The sequence below is a fragment of the Bombus fervidus genome, chromosome 16 (assembly GCF_041682495.2).
Source record: "Bombus fervidus isolate BK054 chromosome 16, iyBomFerv1, whole genome shotgun sequence".
Classification (NCBI taxonomy): Eukaryota; Metazoa; Arthropoda; class Insecta; order Hymenoptera; family Apidae; genus Bombus; species Bombus fervidus.
The window spans coordinates 5,618,749-5,646,047 of record NC_091532.1 but is presented as its reverse complement, the minus strand read 5'-3'; the positions used below and the strand labels follow the sequence as shown (position 1 = coordinate 5,646,047).

At 36.5% G+C, this 27,299-nt stretch overlaps 2 protein-coding genes and 3 long non-coding RNA genes across 7 annotated transcripts; 3 read left to right on the top strand and 2 right to left on the bottom strand.

Annotated features, from left to right (window-relative positions):
• Window positions 1-1,312: 1,312 nt before the first annotated feature.
• LOC139995804 (uncharacterized) lies at window positions 1,313-3,749 on the top strand. The gene is made up of 2 exons (XR_011802069.1): window positions 1,313-1,822; window positions 2,025-3,749. It is a non-coding gene; the product is annotated as an uncharacterized lncRNA (long non-coding RNA).
• A 2,159-nt stretch (window positions 3,750-5,908) lies between these two features.
• Bsh (brain-specific homeobox) lies at window positions 5,909-15,753 on the bottom strand. Its single transcript, XM_072019615.1, has 3 exons — window positions 15,415-15,753; window positions 14,210-14,462; window positions 5,909-7,046 (listed from the first exon to the last, which is right to left on the bottom strand). The coding sequence occupies exons 1-3, from the start codon at window positions 15,751-15,753 to the stop codon at window positions 6,796-6,798; spliced, it is 843 nt and encodes a 280-aa protein (XP_071875716.1). The 3' UTR covers window positions 5,909-6,795.
• On the top strand, window positions 7,568-10,294 carry LOC139995805 (uncharacterized). Its single transcript, XR_011802070.1, has 3 exons — window positions 7,568-7,865; window positions 7,906-8,468; window positions 8,682-10,294. It is a non-coding gene; the product is annotated as an uncharacterized lncRNA (long non-coding RNA).
• On the top strand, window positions 15,458-21,944 carry LOC139995803 (uncharacterized). Of its 3 annotated transcripts, none has more exons than XR_011802067.1 (8): window positions 15,458-15,554; window positions 15,613-15,868; window positions 15,955-16,052; window positions 16,132-16,217; window positions 16,324-17,361; window positions 17,461-17,534; window positions 18,562-21,551; window positions 21,797-21,944. It is a non-coding gene; the product is annotated as an uncharacterized lncRNA (long non-coding RNA). The 3 variants fall into 3 exon arrangements; XR_011802068.1 differs by having other exon boundaries at window positions 15,471-15,554; window positions 16,324-16,521; window positions 16,629-17,361; window positions 17,461-21,551; XR_011802066.1 differs by having other exon boundaries at window positions 15,471-15,554; window positions 17,461-21,551.
• LOC139995787 (tsukushi) lies at window positions 20,033-26,528 on the bottom strand. The gene is made up of 6 exons (XM_072019603.1): window positions 26,286-26,528; window positions 25,447-25,718; window positions 24,792-25,051; window positions 22,407-22,698; window positions 21,943-22,104; window positions 20,033-21,019 (listed from the first exon to the last, which is right to left on the bottom strand). Exons 1-6 carry the CDS (start codon window positions 26,464-26,466, stop codon window positions 20,693-20,695), a joined length of 1,494 nt encoding a protein of 497 aa, XP_071875704.1. The 5' UTR covers window positions 26,467-26,528; the 3' UTR covers window positions 20,033-20,692.
• Between the last annotated feature and the right edge of the window lie 771 nt (window positions 26,529-27,299).

Below are 27,299 nucleotides of genomic sequence, written 5' to 3'. Positions count from 1 at the left end.
CTTTGCAATTTACTGCTTTAGGATCTTAACAAAATTATCAGCTACGAACGTGTTGGAATTATTATGGCTGTATTTAATCAGGGACATTTGATCGAATCTCTAAGCATCTCTCAATAATACGGTCGCTTATAAACTCTTATTGATCCTGCATGGAAACTTTCGTAGATCTTATCTACTAGCTAACGTAATTTGATTTCCTCGAATTAGTACGTGCGTGTGGGGTGCCTTGTACGTACGATAATCTTCTCCCCTTTGATCTACCTATGACGTACTGTTTCAGATTATACACTTTGTAATCTGTAATGTACTCAATCTAGTGTACGATGTAATGTAAATTTGTCGATCACATTTAGCGGTATAAAATCACTGAACTTTTTAGACTTCTGTAATTTTTTAATAATATTGCCGTATTCTTTATAAAAGCTATTTATGTGATGATTATTTCACGTAATATTGTAGATATTAAAATATTGTGAAACGAATGCTAATCGTTATATGAATTGAATTATTATTATTGAATTGAATTATTATTGTTTGAAATGAAAATATCATCCAAATTAATGTTCTTTTCATATAAACTGATTAATACATTTTCATAGAGAATATTAACGAGCAACACCGATTATTATTATTATTAGATAAAGATAAATGATCTTCCACCTGATCTTAACGCCTCCATTGAACAATATAAGCACCTCTTATCTCTTCTTTCCGGTTTCCTGTAATTCTTCTAAAAATATTCCCTTTCATATGATGTACAAGTACTTTTTCAGATTTTTAGAATAATAGATCAAGATCAGAGACCCTGTATATGCTTTCTTAGAATCTAGAGAAAATTATAGACCGCTGTTACGAATGTAATTATCAGGTAGTCGACTTTTGGGTGGCGCGTAACACGTTTTGTAATTCAGTTCGGCGAAATTGTACGATTTTCTCATCAGCATCTCGACCGCGTGAAATCAGATTAGCGATAAACGAACTCACTTCGTTACATCGTTACACGTTGCGATATCAATTTGTAACATGGAAGATCCGTTACAGTATGAATAATAATAATCGAAGTTTAGAGTTTAGCACCTATCATTGTTACAATATTTTGAAAACGTTTTTGCGTGTTAAGTCTCAAACTTGTTAGAACGTTACGTTAAATCCGTTCGCTGCAAATTCTATTTTTCCAAGTAGAGAAATAAATTTCCGAACGAATAGGTTTGTAATACAATAATTCACAGGCAATTAGAATACTAATCGCGTAGAACTCATTAAGAAATCATATTCAACAGTACTAGGTACCGAGATATGTACATATTTCATTTTACAGACACGTAAACGTCTCAATTTTCCATAGATCATAGTTTTTCCAAAATCACGTCTACATTTTCTCTAATCTTCCAATAATTCCATAACTCCTAGATATACAATTTTTTATGACGATAAAGTCTCCCCATTAAGTAAACTTTTCTCAAATCTCAGTACCTAAGATATTAAGTACATACATACATCTGCAGGATAAAGTCATTCAGACATCATCCATCTTAAGCGTCAAGCAATGTATTATGTAGACTTGATGAGTTGGCTCTCAAATGAAACGTGGGCATTGATTTATTATTTCTAATAGACTCAATACGGTTATAAAAACAGTCAAGCGTGTTGAAGAAAAATATACAGATATCATACAACACCGATGATGTGCAAGAGTATTCCTCTTATTCCAGTGCTGTCTCATATGCTAACTTGTACTATATCAATAGTGAAAGCGATACTGTAGTTGTAAAATTGGTTTCCAATTGAAATGTACAATTTTCGATAATCTCGGTCCATATAGGTATATATAATCTATAGGTGTATTTGATTATTTTTTTACGTACTCATCAGTACTTTAGTTGATAAAAAAATGCACCCACCGTACCCATAGTTTTTCTTTACTGTTGTATACTTCACTATATAATCCCCTCTCAAGTATACCATCTCTACACAGTACACGTTAAGATTAACATTAAGGTTGACTTGATTATTATCCGTTTTAGATGAACAAGGAGTGACACACACTTGGAAAGAAAGAAAGACAAAGAAGAAGAGACGGTGAAAGACACAGCCAGGTAGCTGTCTATTCGAAGCCACCCTCGCGCTTTACAGACTGCAGTATCCTGTGCTGCGCATATCGGTACCGAACCCCTATGACGGAAAATAATGAAAGTAATGGGAACCCGCCCACTGCATTTAGTCCGCGCAGCTACCAACCCCCATTCATCCCCTCGCTGCCTCTCTCGTCGTTCCTCTGCCCACCCTGTCCGCATCACCGGGGGTTCTCTGTACTTGCCGCCTTGTTCATTCTCATCCATCCTAGCCTTGCTCCATTGGCTATTGTACCTGCCATTTCATTGTCCTTTATTTCATTATTTTCGCCGCATTCCTGTCTCCCTTTTGCCCGGCAAGGGGTGCGAATTTTCCCCCTTTATTTACGGTGCCGTAATAACAGACGTCTTAACGGAATTTAAACGTCATAAATGGCCTGCCATGATCTCATTAGTTTACGAGATAGTTGCTTTCTCTTCCTACCTTTCCTCTTCTGCTTGTTGCCTGTGTGGTTCCGTTGCTCGGCGTACGACAAAGCTTATTCGAGAGCCAGCAATATCGCGAACCTGAGATCTGCCGTTTCGACATCAAAGAAAATATTTTGTAATATAGTTTATGCGTGCGCACGGTTCAAGGTTGAATGCGAATGTTTAAGGTAGACAAAGCCGAAAGAGTGCGTCGAAATGAAGCTGATGTTGGTACACGATTTTGTGAAGATTTGATCGTTGTTAAAGCTTATTTTAAGCTCTTGATCGGTTAGAATAATATCGGTGATAATTAGACTATGGATATTCATGATATGCAAAAATTTTCTTCACTCATTATATATACACATTGTGACAAGTATTTAAATATTTCACATACTTTTTGCGTATTATGGGTATAATATGTATTTTTGCATCTTTAAATTTTCCATAAACGCAAAACAATCTGCAATCTAGTAGTAATCTTTATGAATGTGTTTCTATCTGATATCGTACAGTATGTTCAGAAGAATTGGTACTTCATGTCCTAGGTAAGATTTTAACGAATTGTTTACTAACTGTTTATTACATCACATGTGTAAAATTCATTAATCGTTCTTTAATATTTTTCAGACATTTTCTGTGATACAACACGTGTCTGTATTCTTCATACCTTGAACGAGGGTGTATGTCAAGAGAAGGTGTGATGAAAGGTTTTGACGCTTGACCCTTGCTGAACGTGTCGATGAAGCGGCGAAGGAAAGGAATGAGAAATAACGTTATCGATAAAAGTATTTTCTTTTACCTAATATTTCTCGCCGTACAAATATCATATTTTGTAAGAGAGACCCAAGCTATATACTGATACGATATCAATGGTATTAGGTGACGTCTCCCCTTCTATATAACAATTTCATCCGAGAATTTTCTTCTTTTTCGATACAGATGCAATCACCCTATAAAACCTATCTAAACATTTCTCGCCTCCGTTTCACATTTCTAAAATGCCACTTACCTTCCAAGCAAGTACGCTTTAATTGTATCAAAGGAGCAAACTTTCTCCTCGAATTATCGGCTTATTTAACCAACCAGCCTACGATACTGTGCAAAGGTCTTGGACGATCATTCAACAGCGACTAAGCGAAGCAAAACGAAAAGAACCGACAGAGTGGAATAAATTTTCTAAAAAAAAAAAAAAAAGAAAAAGAAAAATTCATACAGCCAATAACAAAATTTTCAGAATCATAATCCATATCATAAATATATACCAAGAAGTAATTCAACATTCCCAAAAGAGCGATCTCCAGCAAAACACCGTCTTCCATCGTCCACGTACAAACAATCAACGGAATATCGTTGCACAAGTGTTTTTTCCGTTACAAAACACCATGATCCATCGTAGATCCGTATTTGAGAATATGCAGCGTGATTTAGCCTGGGTAATATGATTATAGGTCTCTGTCTCTCTCGCATCCTCTGGTTCCTCCGTGTCTCTGCCTCTCTCACCTCTCTTCTCACCCCTCTGCTTGGCAATGTGTGTGCGTGCGCGTCTGTTGGACCGTCCTTTTCATCCACCCCCACGAATCTCCGGCGCCGCAAGGGGATGAGAACGCCGACACCTCCACCCTCTCTCTATACACGCTCCTGAATCCAGAGAGAGAGAGAGAGAGAGAGAGAGAGAGAGAGATAGAGACAGAAAGAGAGTGAGAGAGTAACTCTGCTCGCTCTGGCTCTGATCCCTCGCAATTACTTCCCATTATCTGGGTATTAGGATTCACCCCAACTGGGAGCAGCACGACGTGTTCCGCAGACTCCGCCTATGCCTTCGTGCTCAGCCGGAAACGCTCCGGGACTGTCAGCTCGCGATATCCCCCTTTTCTTTCTTTCTAGACACGATCGCGACCTCTAACGTTCGGCAACAGGTAGCAAAAGACGGTCGTGGCAAAGTCCTTGTCCTTGGCATTTGTCCCTCGTCCATTTCGACATCGATCTACTGGATCTACTGGATTTATACGTCTGCCGTGCACAGTGTTCGGAGATTCTGGAAAATTTTCTTTTCCTTTTGTTTTTCATTACTTATTCTTTCGCAGGATTTCGGTATCAGACTTTCTAGGATCGATGATTTACGTATCTTCCGCGAAGAGATGTCATGTCGCGATTAAGTGGACATTTTTTAATCTTCCTTTTCGGTTTTTGGTTCATTGGTTTTCGGAGTTTGTAGTTTCAGGATCTCTGAGCTCGGTGGTTTGCCGATGAAGAATCTTTTCAGCTTCTGAAAATTTGTTCATCTCTTCTTTTAATTTTTCTTCTTTTTCTTCTTCTTCTTCTTCTTTTCATTATTTGTGCGGAAGGTTTTGGCTTTGAGATTTCTAGGATCGGTAATTCATTGTACGTCGCTTCTGAAGGGTGTTTAAGGTTCTGAAAATTTTGTAGTGCTCTCTTCTTATCTTCTATTTTTTCGCTTTTAGCCGGTTTTTAGCTTTTGCTTTTAAACAGAACATCGTTAAAAAGATTCAACTGAACGCGGCTTACGCGTCTAATTTTGTATAGGAGTTTTATAAGGAAGCTCGGTCGGGGGATGAAACATGATTCATGGTTTAATTCACGGAATTAAGCCGAGATTAATTGCTTCTTTAGCTCGTGGAGTGCGTTAAGCCTCGAAAATGTCCCAAACGACAGGCAGAAAATGTCAGGCTGTCAATTAGCGGAATGATAATGTTGCACGAAAGGCGACCTCGTCGTTCATGACCCGCGACAACCTATAAATGTCAATTACGATACTTATCTGTCGTCTGTAGGAACGCGCCAAATCTAATATGAAAATTAGTCCGTCTATTTTTTAACTCTTTGCTTTGCTTACTTTAAATAAAAAAATATAGAATTTTAAAAAAGAAACTGCATGATTTTATGAGACAGAATTTCCTCTTCTTTCCTTCTGTCTTCTTCCAAACAAATAACGCTTATTTTAAATAAATAAAAATTATTCGAATTGTAATATATAACTTTAAGAAAATTTAGCCAAGGAGAAGGAAAAATAACGATATCTGAATTTCAACGTGAAATCTCGATGAATCTGTACAAACTTTTTCGTTTCCATTTTTAGACAGCATCCCTTTTTCTATCTCTGATAATAAATTATATTTGAATAAGAAAACCTTTTCGAGGAAAGAGAAGAAGTCGTATGTCGTACCACATTGATGTTTTAATTCCATTTTGAAACGTCAATAAAATATATAATCTTTTCTATATTTTTCTCTTCCTTCGTCCCTCTTTTCTTTTTAAATAAATCACACTCATTCAAATGACAACGCTTGATCGTCTTTAAACAAGTAACACTGATTCGAATTGTAACTATAAAAAGGACTTCTAACTGGGGAAAGGGAGGAAGTGATATTATACATCGCGTTACATCATGACATTTTAATCCCAACTTGAATCACAAGCTAACTTTCTACTTCGCTATAAAAAGTGACTCGAAACAGACTAGCTTTATTATGGCATTTCGCTATAAAAAGTGTCGCGAGAGATCGACCAGACTCTAATCGCTAAAGAGTCATTTACAAGTCGTTTACACTTTCTACATCGTCTCGAGTCTTTCGATCTTCTTATATTACACCATTTCATTGTACACTATTCCTTCAATCACAAATTCATTCTTAACACTGAAAGTGTCGTTCGTATTTCTTTCACGTTCTTTCACATTGTTCTATTAATCACTGGTTCAAAATGAAGAGTTCCTTCTAACAATTTTGTTCTATAAGCGAGACAGTATTACTTTTATCATCCATCGTCAGATCTAGATGGTTTAGAATCGTCAAATCTTCGTCACTTCGATTTATCCTCTTTTATATTATATTCCTTAAGATAATTCTTCTCGTAACTGCGACTCGTTTCTTAAATGAAAATATTCAAACTGTCTAAAATAATCTGTAAAAACGTTTCGCTCTGATAAATAAAATTTCACAATTAATAGAGAATGTCGTTGAGGAAATTCTTTCGAAATCGCACTGCGGATCTTCGTATTTCCTGAAGGATTTCCCAATAGTTGTTTAAACCGATTGACTGCACTTGAGAGAAACGATTCCAGCGTTTAGAAAAATCCATGTGATTTCTCTCGGTTCTCCCTGCTCAGATCTTCCTTCAATTTCTCAGACCGATCACTCGGTTTCTCGTTCTTGAATGCAATGTCTGCATTTACTAGCTCGGATTAAACGTTCTCCCGTGTGAAAGAGCAATATCAACCTTGTACTGTTTCGTTTCAGCGATGTTGGCGTTGAATAGCTTGTCCGTGTTGGGGTTGATGAGACAAGCTAACCGAATGACGATACGTGATCTGATGAAAACTCGTCGGTGAGCCGGCACGCCTAGAGACGTGAATATTGCCTGTTCGCGTTGGCGATGGCGTCTCGTCACCTAGAACGTCGATTTCATCGTCATCGGAGTCTACCGGCGCGTCACTGCTCGCCCGTGATTCTCGTCCGCCGCTCAGAGAGAAATCCACCGGTCGTTCTGCAAACAATTTCATCGCAAACAAGCTCATTACTTATTTCTGTAGGAAGTTTATGGGATCTTTTAACGAGTTTTTGTGTGATTATGTTGTGTCATATGATTATGTGTCTATATTTCTATAGTTTTAAGTCTATGGATTCCTAAGTCCCTATATTATATTGTATATTTATTTCTTCATCCATACATTGTAGTTTTTGGATACGATTCATTATCTTAAATCCAAGTTAGTGTTACACCATAAACGTAAAATCTAGGACCTAGTCTCTATAAGTTTCTATATTTCTATATTTTTATGTCGATGGATTCCTAAGTCTCTATATTGTATATTTACTTCTCCATCCATACATTGTAGTCTTTGGATACGATTCATTATCTTAAATCCAAGTTAGTGTTACACCACAAACGTAAAATCTAGGACCTAGTCTCTGTAAGTTTCTATATTTCTATAGTTTTAAGTCTATGGATTCCTAAGTCTCTATATTGTATATTTACTTCTCCATCCATACATTGTAATTTTTGGATACGATTCATTATCTTAAATCCAAGTTAGTGTTACACCATAAACGTAAAATCTAGGACCTAGTCTCTATAAGTTTCTATATTTCTATATTTTTATGTCGATGGATTCCTAAGTCTCTATATTGTATATTTACTTCTCCATCCATACATTGTAGTTTTTGGATACGATTCATTATCTTAAATCTAAGTTAGTGTTACACCATAAACATGAAACTTAGGACCTACAGCCTCTAGTCTCTATAAGTTTCTGTATTTCTATATTTTTATGCTTATGAATACCTAGAAGTATCTGCAGGCTAGGTCTGTACATTTTTATATTTGTAAGTCCATAGATTCCTAGGTCTGTATATTTTTATATTTGTAAGTCCATAGATTCCTAGGTCTGTATTTCTAGATCTACAGATACCTGGATCTCCAGGCTCCTACATATATCTCTAGGTCTACAGATTTTTAGGATTCTGTGGTTCAGTATTCCTATATTTCTAGATCTGTAAATTTATAGGTCTCAATGGCTCTAGATTTCAATATGTATCTCTGTACTTCTAGGTCTGTAGATCCCTAGATCTATGTATTTTTATATTTTTATATTCCTAGGTTTGTAGATCTCTACGTCTCCGTATCTCTACATGTCTAGGTGTCAAAATCTCTATACTCCGCTTCTTCTGTATTTTTATGTCTTTTTGTTTCTACATCCCTCCACTTCTATATATTTCCTGTACAAATTCGCATAGAAGGCGTTAATGCAAATTCATCTTCGTTCTACTTGAAGAAAACAAAAGTAGAATGAGGACATTTAGTTGTAGAAATGAACATAATAATCGAAGGTTACTACTTTAACGAGTGGTTAACGTATTGACGGCAAACAGAGTAAACACAGTTCAGAACAAGAGGAATTTGACCACGGTAAGGCAGGATATTCGCTGCGAGTTCTACATCGAAATTATAGATATGTATTCGTCCGGTAGAATTTACTAGTTCTACAAACAGAATCGACAAGTTTAAATTAAATTTCTCATTGAAATCGCTAAACGCCTATAAAATCATGAATTTCAAACCGAATTTCATATAGGAATTCTACGTCTCCGTATCTCAAAGAAGCATTCTTATTAATTTCAGATCTCCGAATACGCAAGGCTCTTCGTCATCTTCCAATTTCTTTACCTCCAAAAAAAGAAAAAAAGAAGAAGAAGAAAAAAGGAAGAAAATATACGAATCCCGTGCCACTAATTCCCACAATTTGAAGCTAATCAAACGTACCACCAGACGCTATACGAAACCCTAACGAAACCGAAAGGAAGCATAACCGACAGAGAAAATGCCTCTAAAAAGCTACCACCCCGGGTTCTTATCTCAGTGGTCAGAAAATCGACTGATCAAATTGGGTCAGATATGTGCCGGTACACAACTATAAGGTCCTCGACAGCAGCCCTCGGCCGTGGGCAATCGTGAATGTAGGTCTGGCCAAGCACTTAGCCGATAATTGACTAATTTTCTCGAAGACCGAATCGAGAAGACAAGAGGTAAGAACAAGGTTCGTAAGACGTTCAGTTGGGAGCAACAGAGAAACATGCGATAAGAAAATGATAGATAGATAGATAGATAGAGATAGATAGGTAGATAGATAGAGAGAGAGAGAGAGAGAGAGAGAAATTGATGGTGGGGTATCGTAACTCTGCACTGGGTTCCTTAGACGGTATCCGTTGGAGTCTCTCGAGGACAAGGCGGTCTCATCTTCTACGTGCTTTCCACCCCTTACAACCCCCTTCTTCTTGGCTACCAAGGAGACGTCTACTAACTTCGTTAGCCCTTCCTACCGAACGAAGCCATCTTGGCTACCGAGACGAGCAACTTGCCGAAGGTTATGAGTAGATGCGGTGTAAGTCGCAACGGGGTCGGGGGTGAGTTCGAATCGTGCATCCCCGGTTCAGAGAGCGATCGTTTCGTGAAGATACAGCGTTGTTGGAAAAATATACCGCCTTATGGTGTTTAATACGATATAGATGTATCATACATTTTCTGTTTTATTGTTTAATATAACGTATGTAAGATATAATACATTGATATTGTATATGTATATACGTATATGTAATATACAGTGTCGGACAAGGGAAAGTTTATAAAATAAGAAGTATAGAAAGATGTCATGATCGTACAAAATGAAGTTACATTTAATAAGAGCAATGAAGAAGTATAATATATGCGACAGAATAGATGATCGTTATCGACATTCAAAGTTAGTAAAATTCATATCAATTTTAAACATTCTTTTATCAAAGACTGTATGTTACATTATATAGAATGTTGCTATTACGAGAAATTGAATAATTTACTGCGTTATATTTTTCCAACTGTCTCATTATATTGTATTTAAATACAGTATAATTGCGGTAATATACTAGGTTGTCCGAGAAGTTTCTATCGTTTTATGTGGAAATAATTGATGCACAACATTTTTGTTTTATATTATTTTATTAATTTATGTACGATCCATTCTGTTCTACTTCCATTATCATGATCATACATAATTCAATAAAATAATATAAAACAAAAAATGTTGTTTATTTGTTATTTCCCTGTAAATCACAAGAAACTTTTCGGACAAGCTAATATATATGAAAATTCTAGAATCCAGAAAATTGTACAAATTTTCGAATGTATATTTTCTTATGTATTTTTAATCGTACGCTGTGCCGTTTTCTCAGCGAAAGTTTGATGATCAAGATAGTCGAAAAGAAGATAAAGAAGACAGCTGGTTAGAATGGCGTATTAAGAATAGCATTAGGATTAATTTTATATCTTTTTAAAGTAATTTAGAGGAAAGGTTCCTCCGAGAAGGAGTAAGCGGAATAAAGCAGTATTTTCGTTCGCGAACGTGAACGTTACAGCTTTAAATCAATTCACGCGAGCAATCCGATTTAATTATTCCCAGATCACGGCATTTACTACATTATAACAGCGTCGATCGTGCACCATTGTGCGTGCACAAAGCGGTACAGTTATCGGGAATTATTGCTCGATCTATTTGCACGACGCTGTTGTTTCGTCTTCTACGTTGTTTACCGTGTTGTAATTCACGTGATAAATACTTACGCGATACAGAGAGCTTTGCATGTAAATGAATTCTTTTTTAATCAACACATCAGAATCGAAATTTGAAAATGAAACAAAAAATATTACTACTCTGTTGCTTACTCTCTAAATCTACATGTTCATTTATATCTCAACTTGTCGTAACTATGATTTAAAACTAAAAACGATAGCCTGTATTATATTACGATATCATTACAACATCATCGTCGCGATAACTAGTAGGAAATACATATCGACATTTATTCGTTTACTGCGATGTAACACTTTTTGATTGTGAAATGCTAACAGATAGCGCCTGATAAACAAAGATACTTAGATTAAATTAGTAACAACGAATGAAAATACTTCTTGTATAATTCTGTCGTATAATTTGACGTTGAAATCCGATGTAAAAATCGTACGATCTTACGCGAATATTACGAAAATCGAAGACGATTCAATTTAACAGCAATGCTATCCTACCAGGCCCAGTCAAACGATCGGTTTCAAAATTTAATTAAAAATTGTATATTCATTGTTATTTCTTTCGTTCCTTTAACTTTATGTACATTCTTATATTATCTGATTAATCAATTAATATAAGAATTTACATAATGTTAGACGAACGAAGGACATAACAATGAAAGTACGATTTTAAATTAAATGTTGTAACCGGTCATTTGACAGGGCCTGCTAGGATTAGTGTTAATCCTTAAATATCATTTATCTACGAGAATTTGTTTCAATATTTAGAAACTTAGAGACGCGCATATTGTTCTATTAAAGATCGTTCAGACGATCAATATTATTGTCAATATTTAAAATTCTCAACGTTATCGCATCTAAGAGATCCTCCAGACGATCGATATATACCGTCAATACGATGTTGAGAATCTTAAATATCGACAATAATATTGATCGTCTGAACGATCTTCTGTATACAGTTTTCTCGGATGAAAAATTGTGTCATCCTCCTCTACAAATTTTCCTTCGAGTCTCTCTCTCTCTCTCTCTCTTATTGCATCTTTGCTATTCGCATTTTCTTCATAAAAGAATACGGAAACAATATAATCGAGCGAACGAAAGCCTGTTGAAGCGGAATTTAGAGGAAGGATAACAGAGGGCTAAACCGGAGGATAGGAATTGTGGGAAATTGTACGGCAAAAAGCGGTCATTATCCATGCAACGGTAGTTAATCATTATAGTTACTGCGACCTCGGTTATGGTCTGGTTAGTTAACTAAAGTTGCGTAATTTATTGCCAGCCGAATTTTGGTTGCATTATATGGTCCATTAGCATGATAACAGGGAACTATTTGACGTACACGGAAATTCCGACGCGCTGCCCGCGCTCGAATGCAAATTGATAATCACAATTACGAAGTTTATACTAATAATGATTTAATTGCGATACACAAGCCACCATCTACTTTCAGCCACGATTATTACTTTTCTGCTGGCTACGACGGGGACCAATTACTGCGCGCGAAATCGTTAACAATTCTCTATCTGTCCGCCAACTACATTTCGTTACTTTAACTTCTTCTTCATCTTTTTTCCTCGCCTACTCTTTCCTATCTCTTCGGTAAATATTTAGTTTGAATCCGAATTTAGCGTACAATAATACGATTACTGTAATTATCAGGTTGCGAATATTTGTAGAAATTCACATTTTTAAAAGAGTAGGACAGAAGCAGTGATTTGCTTCATCTGTTATATAAATGCCATAACGACGAGTATTGATACTTTCCATATATATTCTTGCGTATTACGTGCATTTCACGCTTCTGTTTTTTTTTTTTTTTTTTTTTTGCAGTTTCCCATAAACGAACAAAAATCCGAAGACTGGTAATCGTTTAGTTGATATCGAGATCAGGAGAATGATAGAAGCGTTTTCTAAAGAAGAAAATGGGACCAAATTGTCTGGTTACCGTTGATCAGTAATCCAACTAACATCACGAGGCATATTCCGAAAAAGATGAGCTTTTAGATTACGCAATTAGAATACGAGAATTCGCTTGAAACAGCAGAAATATGAAGGTGATTCTGAATCGGACGAATATGATCGTTATTTCTGACGAAGGAACGATTACGAGAAGGATATCTTTAAAAATCCTTAGGATTTCCCTTTTCTTCGCATGCGTGAAATTATATCAGAAAACAGGATTCGATAACGCAAACTGTCCGAAAGAAAAAAAGGAAGAGCATTGCAAACGAATTATCATGTTAACAAAACTTTAGTCATTTCGATACGTTTCCGACCTTTTTTTAACTTTAAAGAACGATATTGAATATCGCGGACCTGTTCCGAGTTTTTGTAGAGTGTCTTTCTTTTTTTTTTTTCCTATCGACGCAGAATTCCAAATATGATTTATGAGCAATTGATTATGTAGGACACATCGTGTTGTTAATCCGAGCTAATTGATGCGAAGCAACGCGAGCGGCCGCGTGTTTATCGAAAAGTCGATACATGTGTTTAGCGGTAATTACGCATTGTTAGGCGGATACGAAACTGCACGGGGGTTCCAGCAATTGCAATTAAACGCTTGCATTAGCTACGCGATGCGTGAAAATTTTAAGCGTCATCGAGTTTATAATAGGACGCTAACTTTCCATTTTATCAGCTATAACTTTCCCCTGAAGTCGTGATCGCCCGTTTCGCCTGTCTGATCACCTGTATCCTCAAAGTCTTTTTACCTTTCCAATTTGTTACCCAACTTTCCTATATGCAGCTCGTTCGATCCGTAATAATTTTATGACGAAAACAAAATCCTGCATTCGCTTTAAGAAAAGTCGAACGTATTTTTAATTCGTTGTTCAGAGGCCAAGACGTTGGAACTTTCACGTGTTCAAGTAAAAGTTCAGATAAAGATTCGATGTTCAAACGCATAAGTAGCAAGTCGCTGACGAGTAGAATACGTACACGGCGCTTTGAATTCGAGTTTACAAAACGATATTGGTGGCACAAAAATTTTAAGAATTGTATGGACAATTATAAACAGATTCCGTGAAGATATTACGAAGACGATGATTCAGATACGTCGCCAGTAGCGAAAATCATGATCTATGATTCATATTTCATTTCATAAGAATTCTTTCCGCGAACGTTGAAATGATTCTTGCACGAATCGTTTCAAAAAATAACTTGCAAACAAACTGTACGTTAGACAAGATATATACTAGTTACGATACGTTCTCGTAATTCTTAATCATTTCTAGCGCGAGTGAAAGATCGTATATCAGACGAGACGTATGATATACTGATTGCGATAAACTCTCGTAACTGTTAATCGTTCCTAGTGTCAATAATTCCATTTTTTTTTTTTTTTTTTTAGAAAAACGCGGAAAGACATAGATATTTTCGTTCAATTTCAGCTGATACCATTACGGTCTCAAAACCTACCAATCTTTCGCGAAATTGTCAGGCGAGAGACACGTAATTACGCGAAAGTTAAATCCTTGAAAAAAGTGTGTACACGTTAGCTGTTTTATTTGTAACGCGTGTCGAGCCTGAATCTGCAAATCGAAGTCCAGCTTTCCTTATTATCAGGATGGAAGAATATGAGATTTGCTTACCGGCAGGCGATGTAACGGAAACGGATTGACCGGTGCATTGCTGATTAGAATTCTGGTTGCCATTGCTTCCAGCGCTGGTGTTCAATTTCCTCAATTGTTTCTTGTGCTTCATCCGCCGATTTTGAAACCACGTTTTCACTTGGGTCTCCGAGAGGTGAAGAGCCGCCGCAAGCTCTACCCTCTCTGGTGTACTCAGGTACCTCTGCACCTCGAATCTAGCTTCCAAACCCGCTAATTGTTGATCACTGAACACCTAAATACGACACAAACGATTTCTTGCTAGTCTGTACGAACTTTTATGTCGACAATAGCGTTTTTAGTAATTTTGTTTTGCCTGATAAAATTACTTGCACGATTGATCGATATTGTTTCGACGATTAAATTATTTTCCTTGACATTTCCATGAACGTTGTTAACCGTTGTCATTTAATCTTGTCATACCAAGTTCATATAGAATTTCGTTAGTAGCATACTAGTAGGAAGCTGAAGGTAGAATATCGCAACTGTGAAAACGAGCAAAGATAGAATTTAGGTGGTCGGACAATGGAATTTTCTTAGCGTAACAAACCACTTCAAACAAGCTTACACTTATTTCTAAATAGTTTTGGTTTCTCTATTGGGCAAATTAAATATTGGGCAAAGTTGCGTAATTTACTATGGAAGATCTTGGCTAAACATAAGAAACATACGCAGAATGCTTCAAACCCTTGCTTTGCCATTTTCTTAGTAGTTATTTAAACGAAGTTAATTTAAGATGTAACTATCCACTGTTGTAACACCATGTCGGATGCAAAATGTCGTAAAATTTAATCTAGTTAATGTTTAAACTAAAATTAGTTTAATCTAAATTTTTAATAGTTCAAGTCACAGTTGAAAGTAAACTTCGTCGCTGAATTGGAACTACGATCAGCGTTACGAGTATGATTCGATATTTTAACGTTAGAATTGCCAATTATAATGAAAACACTAGGACGAAAATAAATCTATAATCATAATCATTCTTATTTCAACGAGGATCAATATCGATTTCGTGAAAAGCGCATTTGTATGTTTTCAGTAATTAAAAGAAAATGAAGAAATTAAGAAGCAAATCTCCATAACAGTAACGTTTCGATATTTTTATCTTCGTATCGAGACAAGTGAATCATGCAAACGACCACCAGTGAAAGAGGCAAAAGATAAGGATTACAAGTGGTTTCACTCACTGTTCGTGCCTTTCGTCGACGGCAATGCTTCAAGGCCGCAAGTTCAGTAACTCCCGGTACCACGCCAACCCCCATCGCCGTGTTACCAAAAAGTGGTCCCAGGAAGAAGGTTGCCGTAGGCGGTGCAGAAGGATAACCAGGTAATAAACTGGCGAATTGCTGGTATTGCTGATGTTGTACTCCGTGACTGGACGTCAGGTGCTGATGATGAAGTTGATGATGAGAATGCGGTGGAGCGGTTCCACGACTCAGGATGTCTTCTATCAAAAACGATGTTCTGCTCGCGGAAGTTCCATTCTGACCTGGCTGGGCCTGTTGTTGCTGACAAGTGGACTGCATTTTTACCAAAATGAGCAACTTTTCAGCTATCGAACTTCGATTATTTGTATTGAAAGTTGCTTGTTTGTTACATAGTTGACGAAGTTTTCTTTAAAAAGTTATATATATCAATCCTGTAAGTTTAATACCGTTAAGCTTGATTTCATTCATCTAAGTTTTTAACTCTAACTAAGTGTTCGTATTTTTTCCTCACTTTATTAGTTTGCTTTCATCGCTTTGACGATCGGTGAGTGGCAATTCAACGTTAAAGATCTTGACCATTCGAAAAGCCCTGGTATCTTCTTTCGGTAACTTCATCGGTAAATCGAATCTTTTCTTTGGTTCGTTTAACGTTTACAAGCATACGATTAATCCATAAGATGTGGACTTGGCGTTTAGGAAGACGCGAGATCACTTCGAATTGAACAAACTTCCTTGTGCGCACTCATTTCAGAAATCCGCATAGAAACATTCCATTCACCGGTGTAAGTGCCCTTAATTACTCTACATCTTACAACTGCACAATAAGATGTCATTTATCAGATGACCGACATGAACGTCTTCAATAACTCTACACCCTATATCTTGCAGAAGTGCAGGCGACATTGTAACCAACTCATCGACCAATTACTCCTCAACATCCAGTTCAATCCGCAGTATATATCAACATCTATCTGACAACAGATATAAACGTCTTCGATTGCTCTACGGCTCTACACTCTGTACTCCTCTTCCTAAATGCAGTCTTGCGATCAATGTCAGCAGATAATTAGTCCAGTTCAATCCACGGTAAATATTCCAACGATCACCGCCATCGAGCCGATGTTTGCCCAAAGTTCACCAAAAATCCTGATCATCACGTTCACCAAGCACTAAGCTGCAGAAACTGGTTTCAGAGACTGCAAACTCTCGAAAAAATGGACACGTACACTGTCCCGGTTCGCGTGTTGGAACCACCAAACGTGTTGGATCTCGCGCAAACTGCACTACTGCACTAAAGAAACTAGAGAAACAAAAATATACAGACAACCCACTGTGGCAGGCGAGAATCGTTTTGGCGCGTTGCACGGGCGGCTTGCAGCGGAAAATTCTAATTGAATTGAAAGGGGAATCGAAGGCAAGCAGCTGTAGAAAGGAAGAACTCGCGGATCGTGGCGGCGTCGCGTCGTTCTTCGTCGACGTTTAGGGAGTATCGGTGCGCGATTCAAGGCGATTCAACCCCCCGCGCGCGCGATCATCTCCACCCTCAGCCGCTCTAACTGGTCAAGAAAAGTAAAGCTTGGGAAGCGGATATCGCGGGGCTCGAGTCACGTTGTTATTGGCCGGCGTCGCGACGCCACTCGCCCTCACGGTTGGCCCCGTGGCGAACGCGGGGCGGTACCATCGGCGCCGTTACCATGGACACGATGCTGTTTCGTCATAGGATTTCCTAGCCACCGACGCGGTTCTCTCTCACCCTTGTGCTCGCCGGAGCAACCCCCTTGGTGCCGGATCGGAAAGAGAAAGGGAGGAGGAAACCGTGGAGGTGGAGGTGGAGGAACGAGATGTTCTGTATTCGTGGTTCCCCATGTCGTCGTTGTGCATTCACATCCACTCCACGATAACGGTGTTCACGCGTGTACCTTTGAGGTAGCTTTTCCTACCGCTTAAATTGTATTTCTTTCGCCTTTATCTTTTTCTTTCCTTTACATTTTTTTCGCTGGTTTTTATTGCTCTTTCTTTTTGAAGCATTCCCTCCGAGGATCCGCCGATCGTCCTTTGTTCCGAAGATGGCTGGTGGAGAATTTCAGATGAATTTTAAGGTATTTCTTTACGTTGCAGAGGTTTATTTTCTACGCTATTGGTCATATTTGTTTTTCCTCTCGGCATGAAATTTTGTTTTTCACAGAACCTATGGTTGTATATGAAAGGAACGTGAGGAAATGTTGTATTTCGAGTTCTTCTGCTATATCGAAGTAGTATTTTGTTAGTGAAATTATAAATTAGAAGAACGAAGGTAACGTGATAATATAGTAGCTTCATATTCTTTTTCACGAAGATCTAATAAAACCTTCTTTGAAGAAGGCGGTGCATTTCGTTTGTCTATTGTTATTCGCATTTCATCACGTTCTTTCTCTCTCTCTTTTTCTCTCCTTTTCTCTGTCTGTTTTTTTTTATCTCTTCTCCTTTTTTACTTCTTTCTCATAAGTATTGATCCTCCGTCTGCGTTGAAGTATATAAAAGCTTTTCGCAAGGCAATACATCTGTATCGAATCTTGAAAGGATGGAGAATGCGGATCAGGAGGAGCAGGCGGATCAAAATTAGATTTACTCGTTGGACGATGTGTACACGACGCAGGATGTAGATACTTACGATGTACGTCCAAAATAGATAGGTGTTCGTGTATATCTGTGTGTATGATCCTCTGTAGCTTAGCGTAGGCTCTCGATCAATGGAATTATTATGGCATCACGTCGTAGATGCTAACGCAATTTTTACGACGAGACGTCCTATGCAACCGCTAATTGCACCTACTGAGAAGAAGATTTCATAGTGTTTAACGAATTCTCAATCTGCGTCCCTTTCTTCTTTCTATTTTCCATACTTGTACTCATATTTATACATTCCTATCTTCTATAGGTATTTATGTCTTTTCATATTTCTATATTCTTGCATTCTTACATACTGTTATCTTTATTTTCCATACTTCCACAGTTTCATATTTCTATTCCCTATATTTTCATACACACCGTATACACATGTACATCCATATGACAAGCTGAGAATCATAGTGGCCCAAGTTAAAATTCCAAAAATTTATATCTATGCACTTTTCCATCTTTTCATAGGTAACCAAGATGTAATTTTGCCGTCTATCAAGACTTTTTCTTAACCCGAGGAAACATGTTCAGTATTTGTAACACCTTGTGATCCCCACGAAGGAGAAAAACACAGGACCATCCTTTCCTACCTCCAACGCCCAAAATAGGTCTCGCCACTAACCATCAGATGCATCAAACGATGCGTGATAGTCACAGTCGTTTAGTATCTAAATGATGCCGCGAAGGCTGGTGATTTCTCGTGTAACAAGTCCCGAGAGGGTATGTTTAGAGCACGGCGGTGGACTTTGCGAACAGTTTCCGGAACATCAGGGGGAACAGGGGGCTAGTTTCGACAGCGCTAAGCTTGCGGACGGGATTTTCGGCTTTGGTATCGACGTCGAGGGCCGGCTACGCCGTATTGCGGACCGTCGAGGGATCGACGGAACGGATGAATGGATACTCGTCGGTAACACAATTACCGGGATGTTAATTTACCCAATAATCGCGGAAGCAACCCCGTCTAAATGCCGGCACGCGCCACTTCCCCTTCCGCCGTCGCCTAAATAGAGACAGTCTCGCTCTAATGTCAGGGATGGATACATCGGCTCAGGTTTTACAGACGATTGCGTAGTTGCACGTGCGTTTTACCAAACAGCTCCAGCTACGTACAATAGTCTATAACTGGTCTCTTTGTGCTGCATATCGAACAAGGCAAATAAAGTTGAACGATTTTGCAACTGTGGTGGCACGATGGCTAACGTACTTTGAGAATCCTGAAGTGATTTTTCGCAGGCTGTGATTTTTAATTATAATCGATGGAGAAGCTTCGTAGGAATGGGAGGAAGCAAGAACGTGTAATATGTAAGAATACAACTTAGATACTAGGAACATAGAAATATGTTTGCGCGCATGTAATGCTTTAGAGTAACGTAAAGTCTGGTGATGTATGGGGGATTTTAAAGAAGAAGTTTAAAGAGTAGGAACGTAGAAGTATGGAAAATGGAGATATAATAAGGTAGAAACGTTGAAACGTATAAATATAAAGATCGAAGGAGTAATATCTCCTTCTTACTTTGCTAATTTTTGCGCCACATGTCGACCAATATTCCTAGGAATTGTTCGTTAGCTTTCGTGCCTTTTTGATCGATATGCGAAATCTCTACGGAATAATGTGAGACAAAGCCGAGTTATATCTAATATATTCGATATATTCTTCGTGCTAATAAGAATCCAGACCATTGAGCGCAGTGCAGATAGTTAAGAATAGCGTAAACGAACCGCTTGGAGATTCGTCAGGATAAAAATAATGTACTCGTAATCGCTCATCATCCAGACGGTAATTACACGCATATTTGAAAGTCAATTATGGCATGTAAGTTTTCGCAAACGGATGTGTGAAACGATCGCTTAATTGTTTCTCGTCTAATTCTTCCAAAGAACTGTCGATCTCTTGCAAACGCGATTTTACCACAACAATAATTCCAAAACGATCTTCGTACCAATATTTTATTACAATATACATTTTTATTACAAAACACGTACATCGTTGGATGATTAAATACATGTATACATACGAACAGATTATCCACGATAGCTTATGAATCATGATCAACATAAATTAATATCGTCGAAAAGACTGTGAATTGCTATAAAATATTTAACATTCCTGTTCCACACTCTTACTATATATAACGTATAAGTTTGATACTATCTTATCAGACTGTCGTATCTATCACCTTATCGTTTTTACTTCGTGTTTTATCACAAACACTTAATAAAGAGACGTACGATCGCCCATATCTGGCAAATGATTCACAGTACACGCTTACGCTATTTTTCCTACAACTTCCACTGTAGCTTATCTCGTAAGCAAGACGCAGCGGTCGGCTGAATTGTTATTAAACTGCGTGATGTTTACACATTTGTACGAAATTATGGCAATGCCAGAAATTATACAGGGGATCTCAGTGATCGTTGTCGATTCCACGTGAAAAGATAAGTCGACAATGGAGAATAAAATTTGTACTCGTTAAAATGTTTGCCAAATGAAACCCCATTTACAAAGATACAAATTTGCATAAACATGCTTTTCAGTCTGGTCATTTTATTCGCCTCTTTTTGCTAACGAGATCGAAGATTCATCGATAGGAGAAAGTTCTTAGAATTCATCGTCGTCCGTGGCTCTCTTGTAGAAAGCTCGTGAGAAGGTGGCGGGTCCTTGATTGCCGCAGAAGAAGAAGCCGCGACGCCAGAAAACGAAAATCGTCAGGCAGACTGGAATGGCGAGCAATAGACCGACCAATACGCCGATGAGGATCATCGCGTCCCTTTCCGGTCTTGCACTGTTTAAGTCCAAGCAACGCAAGTTTCGATGGGATAACGAAGACAAGTTCTTGCCAGCGTGTTCCGGCGGGAAAGCACAGGTGAGTGAATCCAGTTCGTCTCCCATGAGTTTCTTCCCGTATTTTGGCAGCATCGTGCCAATCTAGAAAGAAGAAATTAATATTGTTGCATTTGTACGATTTCCATCTTACAATTTTATCATTTCTATCGTATTATTCTATTTTATATTTATTATTTTCAATGCTTCATCTTAGATTATTCATTTTTACTATTTTCCATATGAAATTCTGTGCCTTCCATATCTTGTAAAATATTTTTGCAAACTCGTAATATCTTACATTCCACTTTTCTATTTTCCAATAGTTACAGTGTTTAATACGAAATTCGAAAACCCAAGTAGTTTAATATAATTTCAATCATCACGGTCACGCAGTTTTTCCTCAAACAAAACCAAACATGCAACAAAGGCTACTGTGTTCCCGCATTGGGTTTCCAGAATCAACAAAAAAATACACTTTTCATTATTATGTATAGTTTCATTGGAATTCAGTTTAACAGAGAGAATATTTCATACGAGATACTCGGCTAAGAAACAGCGATAGAAGAGATATTTCAGAAAGAGGAAAGTTCGACTAGATCGATCTGTAAATTGAAGGCTACCAGCAGAAGAACGCGTTAAGTCACATCTTTTTATTTCTTACTTCTCGTATTGCCGGAATTATTTTGATGCTTGCCTTTCAAGTCAAACATACGTTTCTTCGTTCCTCTGAACATGTTCAAAATGCCGCTTTCCTTAATAATAATTATACTTTTTGCTTGCGTAAACGACTATATTTAAAAGATTGGCAACATCTTTAGACTTAATTATCTTCGTTTTCAATGACACGTTATATTAACATTCTCCTGTTTAATCCGACAGTGACGCTAAAAGTCAACAATGCTACACGTAACAGATTTTTCACCTCTGATCTTCAATTGGCATCGAAGGAACGATCGATTGGTTCGATGGAAAGTACGCGATACAAATAGAAGTGGATTGTGCGTTTCGTGATTGCCAGAACTTACCAGATATTGATTATTGCAATCGCAGCTCCATTTGTTGTTCATCAGATCCAATTTTTCAAGCCAGTCCCATCTTGCTACCAATTGCTGAGGCAAATATCGCAGGGCGTTATCCGATAAATCGAGTTGCTTTAGTGGCGGCCACACAGGTGCCTCAGAGTTATTCTACAATAATTTATAATAATAATTTGGAACGTAATAACCGTTCTTATTCTATCTGAAGGGAAACGGACGAACAAGCGAACGAATAAATAAATAAAAATGATGAAAAGGAAATAGAACATCAATAAATATCTTTCTCGATCACGGATTGTATCAGAATTAAGTCGAGGAAGGAAGATGAAATTAATATAGCAAGAGATGAAATTAATAAAAATTAAGCTAATGCGATTTAAATTAAAATTAACTAATTAATAGAACAATACGTTAAATTAACAGTTATAACAGCTATTTCTGAATGAAGTTACCTTCGTGGCAAGAGCGTAATCATCGATCGATTCCAGTTTTGGACAGTTTTTTATACGAAGATGCTCGAGAGACGTCAAGCCTGGAAAGGCATATGGTCCAACGATCGTCAAATGAGGCATGCAACAGAGGCTTAACTCCTTCAGTTTTGGAATAAGTGGAAACGGGTGTAAGTAATTGATAATTTGAATTGGATTTTCGTCCAGGTAAAGCACCTCGAGCATCGTTGTTTCCTCGAGAGCTTTCGGGGCAGATGTAAGTAGATTTCCGCTTAAGTTAAGCTTCCTAAGGGACCTAATTAATTAATTATTAGTTAGCGTTCCATTTGATTAGACTTAAACGTAGAACGTATCTTATCGTATTGTGAAGTCATACAGTGCATGAAGATACTATCAAACAATTTGTTAAGACACTATGATAAAAGCATATATGACAAGGAAAATAATAATGATCTTACTTTTAATACGGTAATAAGGTAAAAATAAATAAAGTAAGTGTAAAAGAGATATTCGTATAAGTAATAATTTCAGAGTAAACCTTGTATAAGACGGTTCGTTAATACAATTTTTAATAATATTTTTATAAATCGTAGAATTCAGATGTGTCATATTTTATGAAAATACCAGGAAAATTCAGAAGTGAGGGGAAAGAAAATACGGAATATTATTTGGCACACTGATATTTTGTAGAATTTTCTTTCAATTGTATAGCTTCACGCTGTTGAACGAATCAAACAGATAAATTGTTAAATTATCGAAAAAGTATAAGAGAGAAGGATGGAACGAAGAAAAGGAAAAGATAAATAATAAGGGAAGAAGGAAGAGAAACAGAGAAAATAGGAAAGGAAAGGAGAGGGAAACGATATGGAATAATTGGTAAGGTTCAAGCAGGAATGAATGAGATATTAGAATCCTGTAAATTGATTACATGCATAAATGGTTATTGTCCTCTCGTCCATAAAATACTATTTCTGTTCGTAACAATGTATCTGAATATACTGGAATTTTTAAGGACTATTGAAAATTGTTTACTCTTTTGTTTACGTTATATGTATGCTATACATGTATCAAATAATGATTGTATCTCGTTTCTCACTTTTTATGAATTTTATTTTTAATTAAATTATTAACGCGGCTATTTCAGCCAATTAAGAGATGTTCCTGTATATCTGAGCTTCCTCTACATCAAATGTATTCCAATCATTTACACAAGTATGCACTTATATATCTTTGTATCACGGAATTTTATTAATAAGGCAAATTATATAAAGCTCCTTCTAAAATTACTTGCTGCACAAATATCTTCTTTTTTTTCATTTTTTCATGCTCACTCTGTACGTCGATATATAACGGATAACACGTTGGAATGCAAAAATACATATCGGCTACTGGCTTTGATTCAATAAACCATTCTGCTATTTAATATACCTACTTCACTGTTCTTAATTCCGTACAGTAAAATGGGTATATTAAATAATAGAATGGTTTATTGAATTAAGTAAATTAGTACGTAGACGTGTATTTTTACATTCCAACGTATTATCCGTACTTATTGACGTATAACAGTGTGCGTAAAAGAAAAAGTATTCGCGCAGCAAGTAATTTCAGATGGAGCTTTATGTAAGCCGGTTTATTAATAAGATCGATGAGAATAATAATTAAATCGATATAAGATGCAAACATCGTTCGAAGGTAATCACTTAGAACACGAGCATATCATCTAACTAGGCTGTTAATCTTTTTCTTCCCACCTTTCATATTTTTATTCGCTTTCAGAATCTTTTAAATTTATGAGACTTTGTTTATACGAGGCAAATTATCGAGAACAAAATTGGACTAAACCAAATTTTCTCAATGTAAGTTTATGAAATGAATTTACAAAGGTGAAAAAATCTATCCTTTTTCCAAATGAAACCTAGAGAGCATAACAAAGTGATATAACTGTACCTGAAAAGTAAAAGAATACCAAGAAAAATGAGAAAAGAAATACATAGAACGCTTTGACTTAACTTTTTTGAATTGAAAGACAACAGTATATCAGGCAATTAATTCAAACATTTTGGTGGAACGTTTCAAACATTTGAATAATTTCTCGAATATTGGAATTATTCCATTTTTACACTCAATAACTCATATAGTGAATATTCTGGTAGAAAAATGAAAAATGAATGGAAAATAAAAAGTAGACCAGTCCATGAAATATTTAACACAGTTCGCGTAATTTCATAGACGATATTGTACGTTATCGAGCTTTGCTGTATAATAATTTGTAGAATGCGATATCTAGAGTTTGTTATCAGTGTAATACGTTCTATCGAATCAGTTTCCGTTATTGTATCAATGTTTGCCTGATAGTTTGCAATAGTATCGAGGAACTGAGATATTTACCTAGACGAGTAGAAATGAACGTCCGAAAGTGTCTTTAGGCCACAGTAACTCAAGTCTAACTCTTCCAGATGCGGAAGAGAGCTGATCGCAATGGACGTACGTTCGTCGATTCTCGAGAACAGATTCCAGGAAAGGTTCAACACCTTCAGACTTTCTATGTGCTCGAAAAGATCTTGATGCAACGAATGAAGCATGTTATGAGCCAAGTTTAAGACCACTAGTTTCTCCAATGGTTCGTAAGCATCTGATGAAAATTTGCCCTGTATGTATCAAGACATAGAGATCATTAAATTTTTAGAAGTATATGAGAAATGATTAAATCAAAGCTTGTTTCAGGAATTTCAGGAATGGTAGTACCGTTTTGGAAAAGGTAATCTATATTATCAAATGCAATATGTTTTAAATATTAATTGGAAATTGAAATTTATAATTTAATTCTATCGAAGTTACATTTCAGTTAATGTATTTAATATCCATAATACTAATCAGATGAAAAGAATATAAATGGATGTAACCACCGATGATAAGTAATTAATCGATTACTATTGATTTATCGTGACACGTTATAAGATTCTTCAAGGACTAATGTTTCATGATGATTATGAGTATATATTTCTATTACTTAAAATGTGCTTAACTAGCACGTAAATATTACCTCAAACACGCCAGGTTTTAAGTTTTCCGTCGTAAGTTGATTATGACTCAGATCTAACTCGGTAAGATTAATTATCTCCTTAAAGGCTCGAGGATCGATTTTCATGATTTCGTTCTTCTGCAGCGACAGTTTCCTAATTTCTATTTTTGGGAATGGTTTCACGTGAACCAATAAATTCCCTTTGAACGACGCTATTTTTATGGTTTTATTGGACCATTGTTCGCCCTCGAAGTGGTGGGTCAAATTTCTGTTATCACAATCTATGATATGATCTGATAGAAAAACATTAATTCGTTTATAAATTTCTATTCCTCACTTTCTATCTTTCCTTTAACATTTCTTGAACATTTATAAAATATTGATTCTACTGTCGGTCTGTCATTTGAAACTTGGTAGATCTACCGGTTAAAATTTTTAAAAGGCTTATATCTTTGGATTTAGCAGATCTTAGTATTATACATCATGCAATGGTAAAATACTGCCTTCTATTCAAATAACTTCGAAATTAGAAAATTAACAAAAATAAACTTAATACGTTATATAATGATCTGCGTACACGGTGTTTTAGTTTATTAAGGACCTACGACTAATTATCGTATTCGTTCATTATCAAATTCTGTTTTTTAACGCTATTACTAAAGGAAGGAAATTCCAAGGATTCACTTAACATTCTTTTCCGCCATTATTTTTGCCAGAAGATGTTGATTTCGCAGAATTGTAGATTCTACAATTTTATGAAACTTAAAAACATGTAATTACTTATAACATTACGATAAATTGTTGCTTGGTCCTTAATAGACTAATAGGCACAACTTCGCATTTAGTCGATTTGAAATTACCTGTACAATTGCATACGGTGCACAAATGTGGAAGTTCAGGTTTATATATTTCCTCCTCCAGATTGGTAGTTTCAACGTCCGTAGCTGCATCCTTATTATTTGCGTTTGCATTATTGGCAATGTTTTGGCACTCAACGGTCGCAAAGGTGAAAATAAAAATAACGAAAAATCGGTAATTCATGATTTCTTGCGTGATCAGTACCGGTAGAACCTCACACTGAGAACTGAAATCAGTTTTTCTGTATCGAGCCGAGTGCTTTTGATAACAAAACCGGTGATAAGATACCGTTGATCACCGTTACTCATCGTTCCAACCGGGTAAACCCTTTTAATTCGCTTTTATAGTTTGTTTTTATTGAAATATATTCGCGTATATTGATGTCTTGATTCCTTCCTTGAAGATAATCGAATTTATAATTCATTTCGTCGATGTGGAATAACTTGCAAATATTTGATACTATTATTTCGTCAATCCACGCAAAGACGATTGAATAAAAAATTTGATTAGTAATTACAACTATGTAAATTTACATATTGTAACGTTAATTTATATATTACAATGTAAAGACTACAGGAAATAAATATGGTAAATCCACTTTCGACATAATCGGGAAGAAGAAAATAATCAGTTCAATCTAAGGGTATAACCGGTTTAAAAATAGATAATACATCTACAGAAACGTATATTTAATCTCAAAATTAAATAGTCAGACAGAATTAGAAATATGGGTGTGGATGAGAGTCTATGGAATTTTTAAATTACTCAATCATAAAACATAAAGCTACAACATATTGTATTTTTTCTCTGTGGTCTTCATATATAAATATGTATATTTATCCCATAATTATATTATAATATTTGAATCTGCTACATCCAAGCCTTTTAAAAACAGGTTATAAGTTGACGATTTTTCGTAATAACCAAAGCTATAATCAATGAAACAAGCAATATTTCGTTTGAAATTTATACAATTTTTTTTTTCATGAAATTTAAAAATCGCGCTCCAATTTGAG

What these genes read in the sequence shown, in the direction of transcription:
- Bsh (XM_072019615.1), bottom strand. Translation starts at nt 15,753, where the DNA reads ATGCAGTCCACTTGTCAGCAACAACAGGCCCAGCCAGGTCAGAATGGA. An exon ending in GTCGACGAAAGGCACGAACA is followed by an intron (nt 14,463 to 15,414) that starts GTGAGTGAAACC and finishes TGTCGTATTTAG; the next exon opens with GTGTTCAGTGATCAACAATT. An exon ending in TTCCGTTACATCGCCTGCCG is followed by an intron (nt 7,047 to 14,209) that starts GTAAGCAAATCT and finishes AATTGTTTGCAG; the next exon opens with AACGACCGGTGGATTTCTCT.
- LOC139995787 (XM_072019603.1), bottom strand. Translation starts at nt 26,466, where the DNA reads ATGAATTACCGATTTTTCGTTATTTTTATTTTCACCTTTGCGACCGTT. An exon ending in TAAAACCTGGCGTGTTTGAG is followed by an intron (nt 25,052 to 25,446) that starts GTAATATTTACG and finishes TGATACATACAG; the next exon opens with GGCAAATTTTCATCAGATGC. An exon ending in ATTACGCTCTTGCCACGAAG is followed by an intron (nt 22,105 to 22,406) that starts GTAACTTCATTC and finishes AAATTATTGTAG; the next exon opens with AATAACTCTGAGGCACCTGT.